A 17,887-nucleotide genomic window follows, 5' to 3' on the forward strand; every position below is an offset into this window, starting at 1 on the left:
GTAGCACACATGCAGTGATTATCTCAAGGGATTCAGGAGCTGTGATTGGCCAGGAGTTTCCTGGGAAGAGCCTATAAAACGATGTAAAAGTCAAAACACCACACACACCGGGCCGAGAGACAGAGAGAGAGAGAGAGAGAGACAGACAGACAGAGAGAGATAGAGAGAGACAGAGAGAGAGAGAGAGAGAGAGAGAGAGAGAGAGAGAGAGAGAGAGAGAGAGAGAGAGAGAGAGAGAGAGAAGACCACCGTGAGAAGGTGTCGCACATTCACTCTGTCTCACTCTATCTCAGAGTGCTGTGTTGTGTGACTTCAAAAGTCCTGGATCTCAAGGTAAGCTCAATGAATGCATTATTACTTTTTGTACTGTGTGTGTGTGTGTGTGTGTGTGTGTGTGTGTGTGTGTGTGTGCGCGTGTGCGTGCACATATTACGTGTACGTGTGCAGAACTGCCCAAGGGTGATGTGTGCATACGTGTGCTGGTGTGCATGTGCGCACTTGTGCAGAAGTGCCTCAGGCTGATTTGAAGTGCACGCCTGTGCATTGGTGTGTGTGTGTGTGTGTGTGTGTGTGTGTGCACGTACGTACAGGTACTGGTGTGATGCAGGTGTATGTGTTAATGAGCTACTTACTCAAGATGATCAGAGAATCAAATACTTGACCAAGCAATATTATTGAATATATATATGAATTAATATTAAAGTATACTAACTTATATACATTACAGCACATCCGGTAATATTATGGTACTATTCTATTTCACCATACAGTGATAATATGGTGCTAAGATATTACAGTTCATATACATCCATATTGTAGTACAGTAGCACAATATGGACCATCTATCTGACCACTGAACAGGGCAGCCTGACGGGTGAGCTCGGCTTGGATCAATATGGAACTAACACAGTATTGTCATATTCATCTGCATCACAATGAGAACTCCCTTTTCAAGCTTTTAAAGAAATGAAACTATCCTGCCCTTGCATGTAGCCTATTTTATTTTCATTTAAATGTAATATTATCATTAAAGAATCTTCGTCTCAGTGGAAAAACTCGTATGTTCAACTGTTATACCCTTCAGGATTCAAATGAAAAAATAGCAAAAAGTAGCAGATCTACAAGCTCCAAACGCTAAACCGCTACTTTTGATTATTTTGTATGATAAAGTATAGAGCGTTCATTTACTGTATGAAAACTCACAAAAGGTCAGAATATGGAGATAAGAGGTTTCTGCCCCGAAAGCAACCAAAACGGTCAAACTAATCAAAACTGTAACCATTGTGTTCAAAGGGCTCCATGCATAAAGTCATGATTTAGTCACACGCTCTTGTTAATACTTCATTGATTAAACCATTCGGAAGAACGCCTTTTGGTGTTTTAAGCATTATGTTATACTTTAGCTATTGAAAAATAGCAGATCTACAAGCACTCGGTGCCACGCTATGAGCTTGTAGATCTGCAATTTTTTTAATCGTGAAAATGTAGCGCAGATCTTTGAATATATATTCTTTCAGAGCACACGTTTTTAACTCGATTTCTTCTGGGAGGTCCCTGGAACCAATTATTATATATATATTTTTTTGTGGGGTCCTTAAATGTTTGAGAACCACTGACATACGGTATAGAAACATAGGAATTTCAGAAAACTGTCAGGATTTAGAAGGCATTTGTAGAATCGGCCTGGGGTCTACATGGGTTAAACTCACACACAGACCTAACCACCCGACAGCAACAATATTACAGTATAAATTACAGTTTCCATCAGTGGTGGGAAAAATACTCACATGTTTTACTTAAGTAAAAGTATCAATACTCCAATGTAGAATTAATCTGTTTTACAAGTAAAAGTCCAAAATGTACTAAAAAGTAACAAAAGTAAAAGTATTGTCAACGTGCAGAATGTCCCATTTGGAGTTTTCAAATGTATTACAAAAAAAATCCTTTGAAAATAGCAGATCTACAAGCAGATCTACAAGCTCACATTGTGTCGCATCCTATTTTCAAATGGCCTAAATATATATAGGGTTAGTGGTTAATGTATACGTTTTTTGATAAAATCCACAAAGTAACTATAGTAACTAAATCCAAGATGTAGTAGAGTAGTAGAGTAGAAGTAAAAGTATTGGAAATTGGAATTACTCAAGTAAAGTAAAAAATACCTCACAATTGTACTTAAGTACAGTACTAAAGTATTAATGTACTCAGCTACTTTCCAATGTATAATATGTGTGTATATTACATTCCGCACAGTAGCACATCATTAAAATGATATATGCGGCCTATATTACATTCTGCACAGTAGCACATTAGTACTACAGTATGCACAGCATGTGGTGTTGTGCATAGGACACATTGTGAAGAGGTTGCATTTACAACTCTGGTTATTTTTGTGAATGGAAGAATTTGTATGTGAACACTCAGCATACACAGCATCTGTCCAGGAGGGTATGCATGAGTAGACGTGCCAATGCACGCGCACGCGTGTGCATTGTCTCCAGGTGTGTATGACAAAGTTTGTCCGTGCATGTGATGGAATAGTGTGTTTGACGTGTGTGTGTGAGCGTGCACGTGAGCGTGCGTGTGATGCTCTGAATTGCTACTTATTTCTGGAGATGGAAAATGCTAAAATTAGCCCATGTTGCTGGACAATACATCTCGACCACACTAACGCTCTTGGATACTGTTTGTGTGTGTGTGTGTGTGTGTGTGTGTGTGTGTGTGTGTGTGTGAACCTGGTGTTAAGGTTAAGGTGTACTCTGGTTTCCTCTTGGGGTAAAACTGTCCTCTGTATCTGACCCATCCTGAGGAGCGGAGAGCGGCGCACTAAGCAGCTCCATTTCAAAGGTAGCATAAATAGCAGATTTACAAGTTCACAACACGACAAAGATGCCTACACGTTGTGAACTTGTCAGTGCTTGTCAGTGCTCCATTTGATTGGAACGAACTCCAAAAATCCCTAAAAATCTGATCACTGCCTTCCCTGGGTCAATTCAGGGAAATGATTTCTAGCACTTTTACTCAACAATGTAACTGTTTTAATTGATTCTCATCTATCTATTATAGTTATTTTAGCTTTGGACACTTTCTGTTTTACAATTCATATATTTGATATGGCTGTATTTAGTGTATGTTGTTGATTTTGTGTTCTGTATTTCGGCTACATCGAAAATGAGGGTCTGCCCCTCAATTGTCTCAGTTTAAATAAAGGTTATGATGATGAACTTGTAGATTTGTTTCATCTATTTTCGTTGTTCGGACATTTTGAAACAACTACAAGAAGAAGAACAACAATAGGAAGATGATTTTTTTCACTGTGAAATAACACAGATTGGCGTACATACACCACTAGAAAACCCCCAATTCTGTGCACATATTAGACCAGTGGTTCCCAAACCTTTTCATGTCAAGGACCCCCAAAATTACACTCAATTAAATTAAATTAAATTCAAAGGGCTCTAGCAGTGATTCTCAACCATTTTCATTTCAAGGACCCCCAGTTTGATATGCAACAGGCTATGGAACCCCATTTAATGGCATTTATATCTCTGAGACTCTTATATTGTAAAATCAATGTTAATTTAACTCTGAGAGTATACAAATGGAACCATTCCATTTGTCCCCGGACCCCACTTTGGGAACCTCTGTATTAGACTACTACTGTTTTGACCACGACGTGGCATGGCTTTCATCCCATTATCTCAGTTGGGGCAAAAGCGCTCCTCATAACATTATTCACCATTCTGTGCCTGTCGGGTTACAACTAGATCCGGCAACTCGCTCGCTTTAGCTCGCTCTGTGGTGGCTCGCGTTGCTCAAGTTCGCTTGAGACGGCACCCCTCTGTCGTGGTCTAAAACTATAAGGCGGTTAATGGAGAGGATTTCAGCGTATAATATGTACGGATTTCAGGGGTTTTCTAGTAGTGTACAGAATTAGCCTGGTTAACCACTCTAACCAAGTAGGCCTAAGCAAGTAAATCGGAGAGGATTATTGTCGTTATCGGCTGAGAACACAGGATTCTATCCCAGTTACAATGCCCAAGACCCCTGGAAGATGGATTGCCGAGATGACAAAACAGGGTTGAAAGTGATTAATGGAGGTGCCCAAGTTCACTGGTGCCTTGCTCAAGGGCAGGTGTATGTACCAATTGCCCTAGGAAACCCAAGCAAACTCCTCGGAAGCCTAGGGCGCGGGCCCGGGTGGAGCCGCCGCGGGTGCAGAACTTGGTGCTAGTAGCAAATATTAAAAAAGAAAGGGTGGGTTAGGGGCATGGTAGCGCAGTCGGTAGAGCTGTCGCCTCACAGCTAGAAGGTCCTGGGTTCAAGGCGGAGGACGCAGTGGGCGCTGCAGGGGCCGTGTTCTCTCCTCCGCGTCATCAGTGCCCATACCCATGGGGTTGGCAAAAGGGTCATTCTGTGTGGAGTTTGTATGTTCTCCCCGTGTCCCCTAGCGTAGGTACCCTCACATAAAACATGCAGTAATCCTGGTCTCTATACTGCCTCCCACTGGCCAGCCTAATGGAGTGGAAGGGAACTGGTTGGAATAACGTGTTCTTTCCACACACTACGTCCGGGGAAACTCCCCCCCCCCTGGCTGTCAGGTGACAAGAAGTGGCCTGCTTCCTTCACTCATTGAAGTTCGGGGCTCTCCCCAGGTTGGCAGAGGGATTACAGCTTATGCAATTTTGGAAACAGAAATGAGACCTCTGCTCAGCTGGTCTGTCCATGGATCTGATCCCTTTTTTTTTTCAGGGCCAATTTTGAAAGAAAAGTGTTACACATCCTTCAATGGATGGCTTTATACAGACCTGTGGGTCCATTTGGAACCCCCAATAGGAATCGTTAAGGAATTGGACTGTTAAGAGGGAATCGTTAAGGAACTGGAATCGATAAAACCCTTAATGATCCCAACCCTATATCGTCTCTTTGGTGTCTGCCTGGAGATCCCGTCCGTCAGGTGTTTTTTTTGGACCGGCCTGTCTGATTCTCTTCCCTTGAGGCCGGGTTCCAAGTCAAAGCCTGTCTGGTGGTGTGTTTGACACTGGTGTTGCGCAGCGTGTGCCCGATCCATCTCCATCTCCATCTCCTTCTATACGTCCAAGTCGGTCTGCTGCTGGGAGTTGATTTGCGTATATAGGGCTTGCAGTATGAAATAGGTTCATGTGAAAGCCTGGTGTAGAATAGGGCGTGATGTCATGTGTTTGTGTAGAGGGAAGGCCCGGACTGAGGCGTGTCTATCTTACACAGATACGCAGGAGTCATCACACTTGTGTGTTCTTTGTAACGCCACCGTTAGGCTCACATTGTGTGTCCTGACGCGATGCCTGTAATCTTTTTTCCCCCTTTTCTTCAGTGCCTGAAAGTAACTGAGTACAGCTGTAGCTGAATCTCGTGTCAAGGACCCCCCAAATATATATATATATTATTATATATATGGCCTAAAGTGCCCAAACATTTTCGATGATCTTCAAAGTAAGAGGTACAAGCTCACAGCAAGCTTGTACGTCTTACTTTTTTTATTTTTATGTACGTCTTACTTTGACACTGTAAGGCAGCTGTGTGCAAAGTGCGGCACACAGGCCAAATGAGGCCCTGGGACGAATTGTATACGGCTCACAGCTTCATACCTGAATTGTATTATGAACAGTATAGGACACTTTTCCATTAAGGTTTTTTAACCTGGGCATTTCCCAGAGTATAATTTGCCATTGTTCCTTGTTCCTTCTATTTCTTCTCCGTTTTTTCTTTTTACCTTGCTTGCTTGGTTACATTTGGCTGAAAAAAGGCAGAGTTACACTTTTAGTTCACAGCACACACCTGACAAAAGACCATTGATATTAAATATTGACGATGCTAGTTAAATAGAATTGTTTATATCTGATTCTGAAGGTACATTATGTAGTTGGCCCTTGAGTGTTTTAATATTTTCTAAAATGGCCCCCATTGAAATGCTGTAAGGTATATTATATATAGACAGGCCTTTTACTTGTAGCATTCTGTCTTACTCTGTCCCAGCGCCGCCTATCCACAGAGAGGTGCCCTGGGCGCGGCCATTACTGAGGTGTACCGCATTAACTGATTAGCTACACCTGGTCTCCAGGGCACTGCTCCATAGATTAGTGCCCCGTAGCCCAGGTGCAATCAGTTAATGTGGTAAATAGCAGCCAGGAGAATGAGACTAGCAGGACACTGCCAAATGCATCAAGAACTGCCAGCCAGCAAACTGGTGCTCTGGGAACCAACACACGGGCATCGATCACGAGGACATCCCACACTAACATACGTGGATGTACTCAAGAACGATGCAGGAGCGCAAAGTACCAACGAACTGGCCAGATGTATGGAGAACCGGGATGACTATGAAAGTGACGATGGAGGGCTTGTCTGAGGACGACCTAGAGAGAGGGCACCCCTCTGTGGATTCGTCTATAAAGCAGTAGTTCCCAAACTTTTCAGGTCGAGACCCAAAGAGAGATTTTGCCCGGGACCCAAACTAGTGAAAATAGCAGATCTACAAGCTCACAACGCATCGCTTCGTGCCGCGTTGGAAGCTTGTAGATCGGCTATTTTCACTACTTCTTTTTAAAATCTGTATTATTGTTTATGAAATTTCATAGATTTTGTAAAATGCGTTTGTAATGTATTTGAAAAATAAATAAATTATATAATTTATTTATTTCTTAAATGTAGGAAAAGAAAACTTGACTCTTACTCGAGTCGTGACTCACAAATGGGTCCCAACCCAGTGTTTGGGAAACAGATATGTCAGGTGTGGTACCAATAAACCTTATTGTTTTTATGAATATCATTCACATTAATTCATTATTATTGACTCGGTCAGGTCATCAGATGATGCCACTCCCTCCTCCCTCGCACCCTATGTCTAGTCATAATATTATAACTTCCTGTGCGTATCCAGCGTTCCCGCTGTTTGTCTGGGCGTTGCTCACAGCGCCCCGATCGCTGTGTTTTCACAGATGGATTGTGGGTAAAGGTAAATAAGGAGAGCGTCTGGATGAATGAAACCTGACAGGACCCGCCGGACACAGAGATAGAACGCACAGGGGCGTGCACGCACGCACGCACACACACGCACGCACGCATGCACGCAGACAGACAGACAGACAGATGCTGGATGGATGGATGGATGGATGGATGGATGGATACATACATTACTTATACATTTTGTATGAGTCAAGGGAATTTGTGTTGTGTATTGTATATTTTAATGTATATTTAAAGTTTTTGTATTTGTGGATTTTTAACTGTTGTTTGAGCCCAATATTTGTCAACCCAATTGTGTCAATAAAGTACAACTAAGTAACTAAATACAGAACGTAGGCAGGTACGACCATGCACAGACAGAAATATACTACATTTATAGGCTATATGCAAATATCGATCACATGTATGTATATTCTTTGTAGATGCTTGGCTGTGTTCTGCTGTCCTGTATCCTGTCTGTCTCTCTACTCGACCGCAGTGTGGATTGTCTCCACATTGCCCATGGAATACCACAGGTAAACACTCACACCACGCACGCACACACACACACACACACACACGCGCACACGCACACACGCGCGCGCAGTATGCACGCATATTTGTAAGATATTTGTAAGGGTAAACGGTAAACCCTAAAAAGTCTTTTAACGTTTTGTTTTTTACGAGCTGGTTCTTGTGCACACGGATGAAAAGACAAGTCAGAGGTTTAACACTAACCCAGAATGTTTTTCATTGTAAGACATCTCTGTTCACAAATGATGATAAATATACAGTACACGTACAGCATCTCTGTAAGAGGGTTCTGATATACAGTATAGCATCTCTGTAAGAGGGTTCTGATATACAGTATAGCGTTCTGGTTCTGCCTGACAACAGCAATATACTATAGGCAGTTATTTTCTATCAATTACACACCGGCGAAGCCTTGAACCTCGACTGTCACAGAAGGGTCTGCTGCGGTTGTTCTCATTGGTCCGTCATTGGCGTTTTGAATAGAAGCCGGCAGCTATTGACCATATTTCAGGCAGATAAGTCACGGATAAAATCAACCAATAGTGTAGATTTCATATTTTATCTTGGGGAATATGATGACATCAGGGATCTCCATATATGGGCAATTGGGCATAAAGGGGACAAGGACTGACAAGTACAGAGATCTCCATATTTGGACATATCGGTCCAGACCGCATGACGGCCCGAACCTATAGTACTACAAAGTTGCCTGACAATTTAGGAGTATGAGTATATACATCATTGTGTATTCTATACGCAATGATGATCATCATGCAATGACATCACAATCTTGTCATCACAACCAAGTACTTTAAAAGGTAGTGTTAAATCTAACTTATTTTAGTCCCTGGGATAGTTTTTGTCAGAATGATGATTCTTTCCAGTTTCAGCACAATAGTAGTGACGATACATAATTCCTAATTGAGTTCTATACAGGCATAATGTGTTTTACTTATAGCAACAAATCCACCACCAACAACTCCCTCTGAACAGGCTGTGCAGCACGGGGTATTTCCAGAGCCTGCCTTGGTTAATATTAAAATAATATCATATCGTGCTCAAGGAGCACCATCATGGCCGGAGAAATGCAAGAATTTGAATTTGGCTGTGCCATAACCAATCGGTTCCAATCATTCGGTTTACTGGGTGAGGACTCCGAGTCGGACCCGTTTGAGCTGTTGAAGCAGCCAAAGATAAAGACGGCGGCTCCTGTTCCTGGTGCCGCCAAGACTGAGCAACAGGAAGACAAAGAAAAGAGCCCCCTTTCTGACAAGAAGGAGGAGGAGACCCAGGCACCAGTGTCTGTCAAGAAAGATGGCGACCAGCGACCGAGGATGGGTAACAGGCCCGAGGGTGAGGGTCCCAGGCCAAGGATGGGTGGCAGGTACGAGGGCCCCAAGCTGAGGACGGGTGAACGGTACGAGGGTCTCAAGCCGAGGACGGGTGACCGGTACGAGGGTTCCAAGCCAAGGATGGGTGGCAGGTATGAGGGTCCCAAGCCGAGGATGGGTTCCAGGCCCGAGGGTGAGGGTCCCATGCCGAGGATAGGTCACAGGGCCGAGGGCGAGGGTCGCAGGCCAAGGACAGGTGGCAGGTCTGAGGGCGAGGGTCCCGGAGAAGCTCACCACCCTCCAGATGGGAGTCCCTCACGCCGTGCCGCGTCAGGGATTCCCGCTGGTGAAGGCGCTGAGAAAGCAGAGGGGGGAGGTGAATTCTCCGTGGTGAAGCCTGTCGGTGAAAGGTCCATGAGAGGACGCGGAGGTGCCAGGGGTGGCCGTGGGGGCAGAGGACGTGGCGGCACGGGCCGCATGGACGGTTTCGACTCCCGGAGTAGACAGGAATTTGACCGACACACTGGTAGCGATAAATCCCGGAAAGACGAGAAACGTGGTGGAAGTGGATCTCACGACGGGGACACTGGCAAGGACGACATGAACCAGGTAGACAAGGAGCATCCGGCCGCGGACTCCAAGAACAAGGACAACGAGGTGGAAGTGAAGAAGGAGGAAGGCCCCAAGGAGATGTCTCTGGACGAATACAAGGCCAAGCAGGAAAAGGAACGCGCCAAGATGGAGTTCAACATCCGCAAGGTCACCGGGGGCGCAGATTCTCATGTGCTGCATGGGAAGAAAGCCAGTACTGACGAAGAGCATCCTAAAGCAGAGGAAGAGCAGAATGTCCGGAAGCCAGTCAAAAAAGAGAAAAAGGTGATGAACATCAACTTTGGAGTCTCAGGTCAGCGCGGCGGCCGCGGGCGAGGAGAGGCCCGTGAGCCTCGCGATCGTATCCCTGCCAGAATGCCCCGTGGTGGAGGAAGGAGCGACAGGACAAGTGGACTGTCTGTGCCCAACGTGGACGACCCCGAAGCCTTCCCAGCCCTCCCCAGCGTTGGCCAAGGCCTAGATGAGTCTGTTTGAACTGTTCCTGAATAGGATTGCCTGGTCCCTGCTGGCCATGATTCACATTGGCCTTGATTCATCCGCACACTTCATTCATTCAACTGTATTCAAAGCATTCATATAGCAGCGGCCCGTATCCGAGTACACTTCAATCGGTCCCGAGACTACCTCCATGCGGTCCCAGGAATGGTTGGGTGATCCGGGGAACGGTACGCAGCATTCACACTACCACAACATCTGCCAAGTAGTCCTGAGTGTGCACCCGGGACCATAGTAGTGTGAATCTGCCCTAAGGTCCACGGGAGCCTCCTAGGCACCTCCACCAAGAGACTTGTCTTTTCTTTTAGCAAAAGTACCTTGGATATATGACATGACACTCAACTTTGAGGAATAAATAAACAAACAAACAAAGAAGGGAATAAAGGGCATCTCGCTGCTCCGGAGTATCTTATTGATAGAGTTTTTATGCTTGGAAACAAAGTAGCAAGCCAAGGATGTTTTCACACTTTTTTTTTCAGAGGATATACATTATGCTTGAAAAGGTCTTTGAGCCCAGGGGGTGTCCTGCACCCACCGAGGCCCCACCAGGTCTGCCACATATGAGACCATCTTTTGCCTGGCATGTGGTAGCCAAGTCTATGGACTTTTTATGTTGCTTTTGTCACTGCCATGGATGTGCTTTCCAATGTTGATGCTGACAGGCTTCCCACTCAGTTGGGTTGGTCTCTCCCACACTATGGCCAGGACAGGCCCAGTGGACATGCATGTACTTCAGGTTCCAGGACAGGCCCAGTGGACATGCATGTACTTCAGGTTCCAGGACAGGCCCAGTGGACATGCATGTACTTCAGGTTCCAGGACAGGCCCAGTGGACATGCATGTACTTCAGGTTCCAGGACAGGCCCAGTGGACATGCATGTACTTCAGGTTCCAGGCAGTGCTTCTTCACGTCATCCTCAGAAGGACGACATGAATGAATTTAGTAGGAACCACCCGGGCCTGAAGTCTTTATGTTCAAACCGCTAGGAAAGTCTGCTCCATCTATGGAGCTTTTCAACAGGAGTTCACAGGAACTTCTATATGGACAGTATAATGCTTTATACACGTGTATTTCTTTTGTTTGTTTTAGCCTGTGCCCTCCACTTCTATGATATAGTCTAAACTACACTGTTAATAAACAATAGAATTATTCAACAAAGATGGACATGAACAAAATACCAGTAATACCCCACACTGAATTAAGCACATAGCTATTATTATTGTCTAGCAGACGCTATTTTGTTCCTCATCTTATGAGCAGGAAAATTATGAATTAAAGAATTTCCCTCCTGGCTTTCTTTCCAAGGGGCCCTCCTGCGTCTTTGGGTTATCCACACTTTCTGAAATTCCAGGGCGACATATCTTCACTTTTCGCGGGGCGAGTTGGTAAATGACCATCATCACCCTCCATAAAGTATAATGCCTATACTGTATAGTCTAGTATGGAGAATTGGAGACTCAAGGGAGTGCGGTACCTCGGCGATATGCCCATATATGGGCATATACTGATGACATCAGAGGTCTCCATATATGGGCACAAAAGGGACACAGACGGGTACAACGGTTACTATGGTTACTACAGTTAATACAGTATGACACTATGACACATATTGGTTGGATCGGTGGTGTGACATTGGCGTGAGGACCGCATAGCGGCCCGGACTCTAGCGGCTCTATTTTTGTCAGTGCTAAACCAGATCTAAATAGCAGATCTACAAGCGCACAATGCGTCGCTTTGCACCGCGAGCTTGTAGAACTTTTGTTTTCTAATTTATGGAATTCCTTCATGAAATTACTGAAAATGTCATATTTATTTTTAATATTCATGTATAGCTTTTTTGGAAATGTTTTTGAAAAAATGTAATAATTATAATTCAAAACAAGCTGTAGGAAACAAAAAAATATGTCCGCGACCCACAAATGGGTCCAGACCACTGTTTGGGAACCAGTGCAGTAGATAGACACATACTGTATTAAACCAGGATTGTATTGTATTCCAGTATATAGACAGAGGCGTGGCACTGCAGCCCCGCCCCACAGTCGACAAGACAGGGGAGGAGCTATCAGCTAAGCTCCTCCTACTGGACCACATGGTGCGGACGGAGAACGACGTCATGGAGCCAAAGAGGAAGAGGAGTTTCCCCGGCAACAACACGCCACTAGACCGCCTGTCAATCAGCTCCATGGAAACCAAACAGGGGACAAAACAGAGGTAAATATGCAGACCGCGGCCATTTTTCCATTGGAGCTTTGGAAGCACTAATTTTCAGTAAAGCAATGTCCTGCTACCCCCTGGATTACTGTACTGTATGTGCAAATCCGACGAGCACTTCCAAACTCAAACACTTAGAAAAAAATAATCATTCGCAAGGAATTTCTAACTCAAACACTTGGAAAAATAATCATTCACAAGGAATTTCTTGAAGAGAAAGTAGCTCATAACATGTCTACAGTGGATCTTTATGAAACAGACAAATTGCAGAGAAAATGATAATTCAATAATTTTTGTACAGCTGCAATGTTGTTGAGTCTTTTGTTGTTGTCTTTTAATACAATCAGATGGGGCTTTTCTGTTTGGATGTATATATGGGCTGTCAATTGCAAATTGCACTTACTATAGTTACCACCCTGCATATAATAACTTAATGGCAAGATGGCTGTGGTCTGCATTATGGTCAATGAGGCACCAGTTCTAGACATTGGGTTGGTTAGTGGGTGAACCGTGAAATTAGTTTCTGCGCAAGCTCCAGTGTTTTTGATTGTTTGCAGAAAAGAGAAAGAAGGGAGAGGGGTAAGGGGAAGGAAAATAATATAGTACCTAAGTATAGTACATGACATTTCGAAATCAGGTGCATGAGCAATGAGCATATACTGTAGCAGCTGGTACCTGCTCCTATAGTGCAAGACGAGTTTCAGTGCGTGTACATGCATTTCGGCCATTTGAAAATAGTCTGCTATTTTCAAAGGATATTTAAACATTTGAAAACTTGAATTCTGCATAATGAGTACTTTCTACTTTTGTACTTTTACTCAAGTACATTTAGAGCTCTGGACTTTTAAGGGTAACAGATCATTTCTATACTGTATAGCAGTATTGATACTTTTACTTAAGTAAAGAATGTGAGTACTTTTTTCCACCACTGGTATAATCCACAGGTAGGTCCATGAGATTTTTGAGAAATGTGAAATTAAAAAAAAAAGTCCAAGGGAAATCTGATGACGGGCGATGATCATGCCTTGTTCGACAACAGTCTGATGTTAGCCGGGTGGAAGCTGTTCATAAACCTGCTGCTCTGGCCCTTGATGCTACGGTAGGCCGTCGCATAGGGTTTGAACAGTGTGTGGCTGCCTGGGATGGTGCCTGTCCTCCATGATGTGCTGAGCTTTGATACGGCACGCCCCTCTTCTCGTACAGTTCCTGAAGCGAGGGGAGCTCGCCTCCCATTATGACCGAGTTCTGCTGACCGGAACACCCGCTGTTGCTTTTTGGGCCCTCCAATGCATGGCTTTTGAAGATTACGTCATGTGGCAGCCTAACGTCTATGTTTGTTTTAGGGCACAAAATGACGACGTAAGACGCCATGTGGCCGATATAAATACAGTGGGCGCCCCTCACTTCACACGAGAGTGAATATTATTTTTCTTGGGCAGTGCAGTTTCCCGTACCAGGCTGTAGCACAGAGCTTCTTCTTCACTTCGTCAGGCGGTGATCCACTGTAGCTCCATCGATGAGGACCGGGTGCATGCTCGCTCTCTCCTCCTGAAGTCCACGAGCAGCTCTTGTCGTCGGTGTAGGGTGAGGCTGTTCTCAACAGAGTGCCGGTAAACTGATATCATCTCTGTACTCTCGGACTGATAATGCAACCTATTACTGTCATGTCATCAGCATACTTCAGGATGATGTTGGAGTCGTGTGTGGCTGGTGGCGTTGAGGAGAGGGCTCAGCACGCATCCTCGGTCGGGGTCTATCCGAGTATCCGGGGTTCCAAATAAGACCCAAGCTATACCATTGCAAAATCCTCAGTGTTCATATAGCTCTGAGAGCGTATACATGGAACCAAATGGGTCCCCAGAGCCACCATGGGGAAATGGGACATTAGGAGGAAACGACGATTGTGAAGCAGGGCATTAGGAGGATCGTATTGCCCCTGCTAACATGGCAGCCATGTTGAAGCATCATCACTCCCAATGAACATCAGAAGCCTTCTGGGTTGAAATGGAATCAAACCTTGTCTTGCAGGAAGGTGTTAGAGTCCCCAAGACGACGGGCTAACGTACCCATCGACAGGATCGGCATCAGTCGTCTACCCAACAGCCGAGGATAGGCCACGCCCCCTCTGTGAACTGGCTCCCAGCTGCCCTCCGGTGGACAGGTAGTCCCGATTACACTGCACACTGCACAGTAGATCAGGCCAATAAAGCTTATAAGGGCCCCTTAGGGACCCTCCACTATTGTATAAAATTGTTTTGCAAAAAAACTCTCATTAGTTTCACAGACTAGTTTTACAGCATCATTATCGATCTCAAGTTAATGTTTTTTGTTTGTAATATTTTCAATTAATAGATAAGTGTATTTTTAGACATTTAACCACTTAAACAATCAATGCCTATGGCTCTGTGCTTGGTCTACCTTTTTCCCCCTCTACACCAAACCTCTTCACTGAAAATAGGTGATCTACAAGCTCACGTGTCGAGTTGCGATGCAGTATGAGCTTGTAGATCTGCTATTATCGGAAAGTCCCCCGTCAGAATAGGAGTTGGAATGCTGGGTTCACCTGCCCCCATGTGGAGGGGGGGCAGGTGTCCCACACCACACCATACAATACATTCATGTTCCTGTTCATTTTGTCTTCTCAGGGGATTCATCACTGACGCATGAAATGCACATCGGTAGCCAACAACCAACCAATCACCTGCCTTCACTCGCCACCTCCCACACACACGTGCACGCACTCACACTCACAAACACACTGTATTTAACCTAATAGCCTGTGGGAGCAGGTTTTATATTCTCACACGTGCTCACAGCTGACTGGAGGTAAACGCAGCTCTGCCTCGACGCTGCTTGTTGTCAATCTGAATGTGACTCGACTTGACTCTCATTGTCTGTCTAGAATATATTGTCTCTAATAGTCTTCCTCCAGACTGGATTAACACAGTGACACACAGCCTGCCTATAGGCTCTGGGCTGACACCTCCAATGCTTTTATTATTAAAGGCCTTCACCCTCCAAAATGATCATTTATTACTCACCCTGTGATGGAGAGTATTTCTTTGTGTTGCATTCCTTCAAAATGAAAAGAATACTTGACGAATTGGAAAGGATGAATAGATAGACAGATAGATATACAATAATAATGACGATAGGGGTCCAGTATTAATACAGGGTATGCGCGTGACATCATCATCAAACCCAGAAGTTATGCAGGAATACCTACTGATTGGCAAAAAACTACTTTCTGGCCACCCATGCATCCAAACAGAAAAGTCCTATCTGATTGCATTAAACAATGTTAAACTCACTTTGCATGTTGCTTTGCCACTGTGTGCCATTCACTTTAAGCATGCGCATACCCTCTATACAAAGTGAAACTACAAGGAATCTGCTAATAAACTCCAACACAGCGTTCAGAGAATAGTGCCTATCCACTGATGTATACAGTCTCACACCAAAGCTAGAGGACATAAGCTATAAGCCACTGTGCCTAGTGAGGTTCTGTGCCTAGTGAGGTTCAACATGAGTCACTGTGCCTAGTGAGGTTCAACATGAGTTGAGTGGGTTCTGAACCCCTCCCTGACTCCATCTTCAAATGAGTCCAGTAACTGAATACAAAAACGCTCGCCCACAGGGGAAAATCCTGCGACCTTGGAACGGTCGCCACTGTATTCCTAAACGTTAACCGTATATGGCTGAACCTAACCAACCTTAATCCTAAAACTATAACCTCAGTCAAACTGTATCTAAACATACCTGTATTGTTGTCTTTTAAAGACATAACACACAAATCCCCTTTTTCTAATGGATTACATTTTGAAAGTAACTCACCTAAATCCAGTCACATCACACCCTAAAAGTAACCATTATCTGATTACAATACAGAATATGAGCTCTCCAGGGCACATGGCATTCTACGAATTCTAAGAGTTTGCACTTCCCTAATCCATACCCAGTCCTCGACACCTCACATCTGGATGTAATGTAATCTATAATCCAGGGGTCTTCAATATTTCTCAGGCCAAGAACCCTTGAGAGAGATGATTCATAATCATTAGCCCCCAATATTGGACTCATGTTAAAAGTGTGTTTTCAGACATTTAAATTAAACCCTCAATACTTTGTAAACTTGACCTTTGGCTCTGTACTTTTTTCCCTGCACACCAAACCTCTCTAATGTTCTCCCCAGAATAGGAATGTGAACGTTCATGGTTATTGTAAAAATAAAATTAGCAAAAGTCCCTATCACAGAAAGATTTAGAGGCCCCCCTGTAGTATCTCTGGGGACTCTAGGGGTCCTGAACGCCCTATTGAAGACCCCTGCTTTTATCTGTAACATTATAGATTGTCACGTTTTTAAAATAATTTGCTGTTTGTCTAATCTGAACTCTTCTGTTTCTGTGTGAATCCAGTGCTGTGTTCTGTGTTGTGTGTTACCAGTTGACAATAAAACTACACAATAAAAAAATATACTCATTCAAAGTTCAATGTTTTCCTGTTTAGGTCAAAGACCAAATGTTTTGTGTTTCTTCAATTATTGGATTGAAATATCAAATAATACAATCATGGTTGCTGTCCGGAATAAATCACCTACGTAACTCCATTTTTATGAACACCCTAACTCCTTGCAACCAAACGGTTGCATGTAGTTGCATGCAACCATTATCCTCAATGGCAGTTGCAAGGAGTTGCATTGGTGTAGCCTGGGTTGCAGCCCGATTGGCTGCCTTCCGTGGATTTGCATTTGTCACTTTGCTACTCGAAGACAAATCCACAGAATGCAGCCAATAAGGCTGGAACCCAGGCTAGCATTGGTGTGGTTTGGGCTTAAAACACAATTGGCCCTATTTTCGTCAGTGCCTTACCCCTTATCTTATAATAATGAATTGCATTTTTACGTTTTAAGTTATCCCCAAACTTCTTTGCCCTTTTTACCATTTGGGAAAACAATTAAAAATTAAATATTAGATCGCCGATTTACATTGACACGTTGTGAGCTTGTAGATCGGCTATTTTAAACTATTCTAAAATGTTTTCCAAAATAGTAAAAATAAGGCAATAAAGTTTAGGGATGAGGGGATGAAAATAGGGCCCATTATAATCAGTATAGTGCAAATAAGTTAAGCAGGCTGACAATAGCCAGATAAAAACTGCCGTATTTTGTTATTTCTCCATTATTATTGCGAATATTGGCAGACGTAGGCTACCACAATTAGTTTACTACTGCTATTGTGTAGTCCTACTAGAAATACAGTACCAGTACAATACAACCAATTATAAGAGTACTAGTAAGTACCACTATTATTAGTTCAAACACTAGTGTGTTACATTCTGCTACCACCTGAATTACGAGACATAACCAAATTTCCGGGGGTACCCAGTCAAAAATGTTGAGAACCCCTAAATTAGAGGATACATTATATATCAGATTATGGTATGAAAATATGCAAATCTTTCCGTCTAAGATACAGTATGTCACAACAAGGAAAACATGAGAATATTAGTTTCCATTAGGCAAGATTGAAAATAACTCTATACTTGACTTGAACCCCAGCATGCCTATTCTGGAGAGAACATTATAGCCAAAAACAGAAGATCTGTCATCTAACTACAAGCTCACAACACATCGCAACGACTCGCAAGGCTGCATGTTGTGATTTGCCGATCTACAAGCTCACAACGCGACACATTTTGAGCTTATAGATATATTTTCAAC

The 17,887-nt window shown here is 43.8% G+C and overlaps 2 protein-coding genes across 3 annotated transcripts; both read left to right on the top strand.

Annotated features, from left to right (window-relative positions):
* The first annotated feature begins 138 nt into the window (after positions 1 to 138).
* ostn (osteocrin) lies at positions 139 to 16,647 on the top strand. Of its 2 annotated transcripts, XM_083772948.1 has the most exons (6): positions 139 to 333; positions 2,747 to 2,847; positions 7,428 to 7,520; positions 11,957 to 12,168; positions 14,197 to 14,329; positions 14,814 to 16,647. In XM_083772948.1, the coding sequence occupies exons 3-5, from the start codon at positions 7,428 to 7,430 to the stop codon at positions 14,279 to 14,281; spliced, it is 390 nt and encodes a 129-aa protein (XP_083629074.1). In that variant the 5' UTR covers positions 139 to 333; positions 2,747 to 2,847; the 3' UTR covers positions 14,282 to 14,329; positions 14,814 to 16,647. The 2 variants fall into 2 exon arrangements, with proteins under 2 accessions (XP_083629074.1, XP_083629073.1); XM_083772947.1 differs by lacking the exon at positions 2,747 to 2,847.
* On the top strand, positions 8,592 to 9,935 carry LOC310863911 (uncharacterized protein; the record flags this gene model as incomplete). Its single annotated transcript, XM_083772439.1, has 1 exon — positions 8,592 to 9,935. One exon carries the CDS (start codon positions 8,592 to 8,594, stop codon positions 9,933 to 9,935), a length of 1,344 nt encoding a protein of 447 aa, XP_083628565.1.
* Positions 16,648 to 17,887: the final 1,240 nt, after the last annotated feature.

This window comes from Protomyctophum parallelum, assembly GCF_964188405.1.
Source record: "Protomyctophum parallelum genome assembly, chromosome: 9".
Lineage (NCBI taxonomy): Eukaryota > Metazoa > Chordata > Actinopteri > Myctophiformes > Myctophidae > Protomyctophum > Protomyctophum parallelum.

Coding starts and splice junctions, on each gene's coding strand:
- ostn (XM_083772948.1), top strand. CDS start 7,428: ATGCTTGGCTGTGTTCTGCTGTCCTGTATCCTGTCTGTCTCTCTACTC. Junction 7,521..11,956: donor TTGCCCATGGAATACCACAG/GTAAACACTCAC, acceptor ATTGTATTCCAG/TATATAGACAGAGGCGTGGC. Junction 12,169..14,196: donor AAACAGGGGACAAAACAGAG/GTAAATATGCAG, acceptor CTTGTCTTGCAG/GAAGGTGTTAGAGTCCCCAA.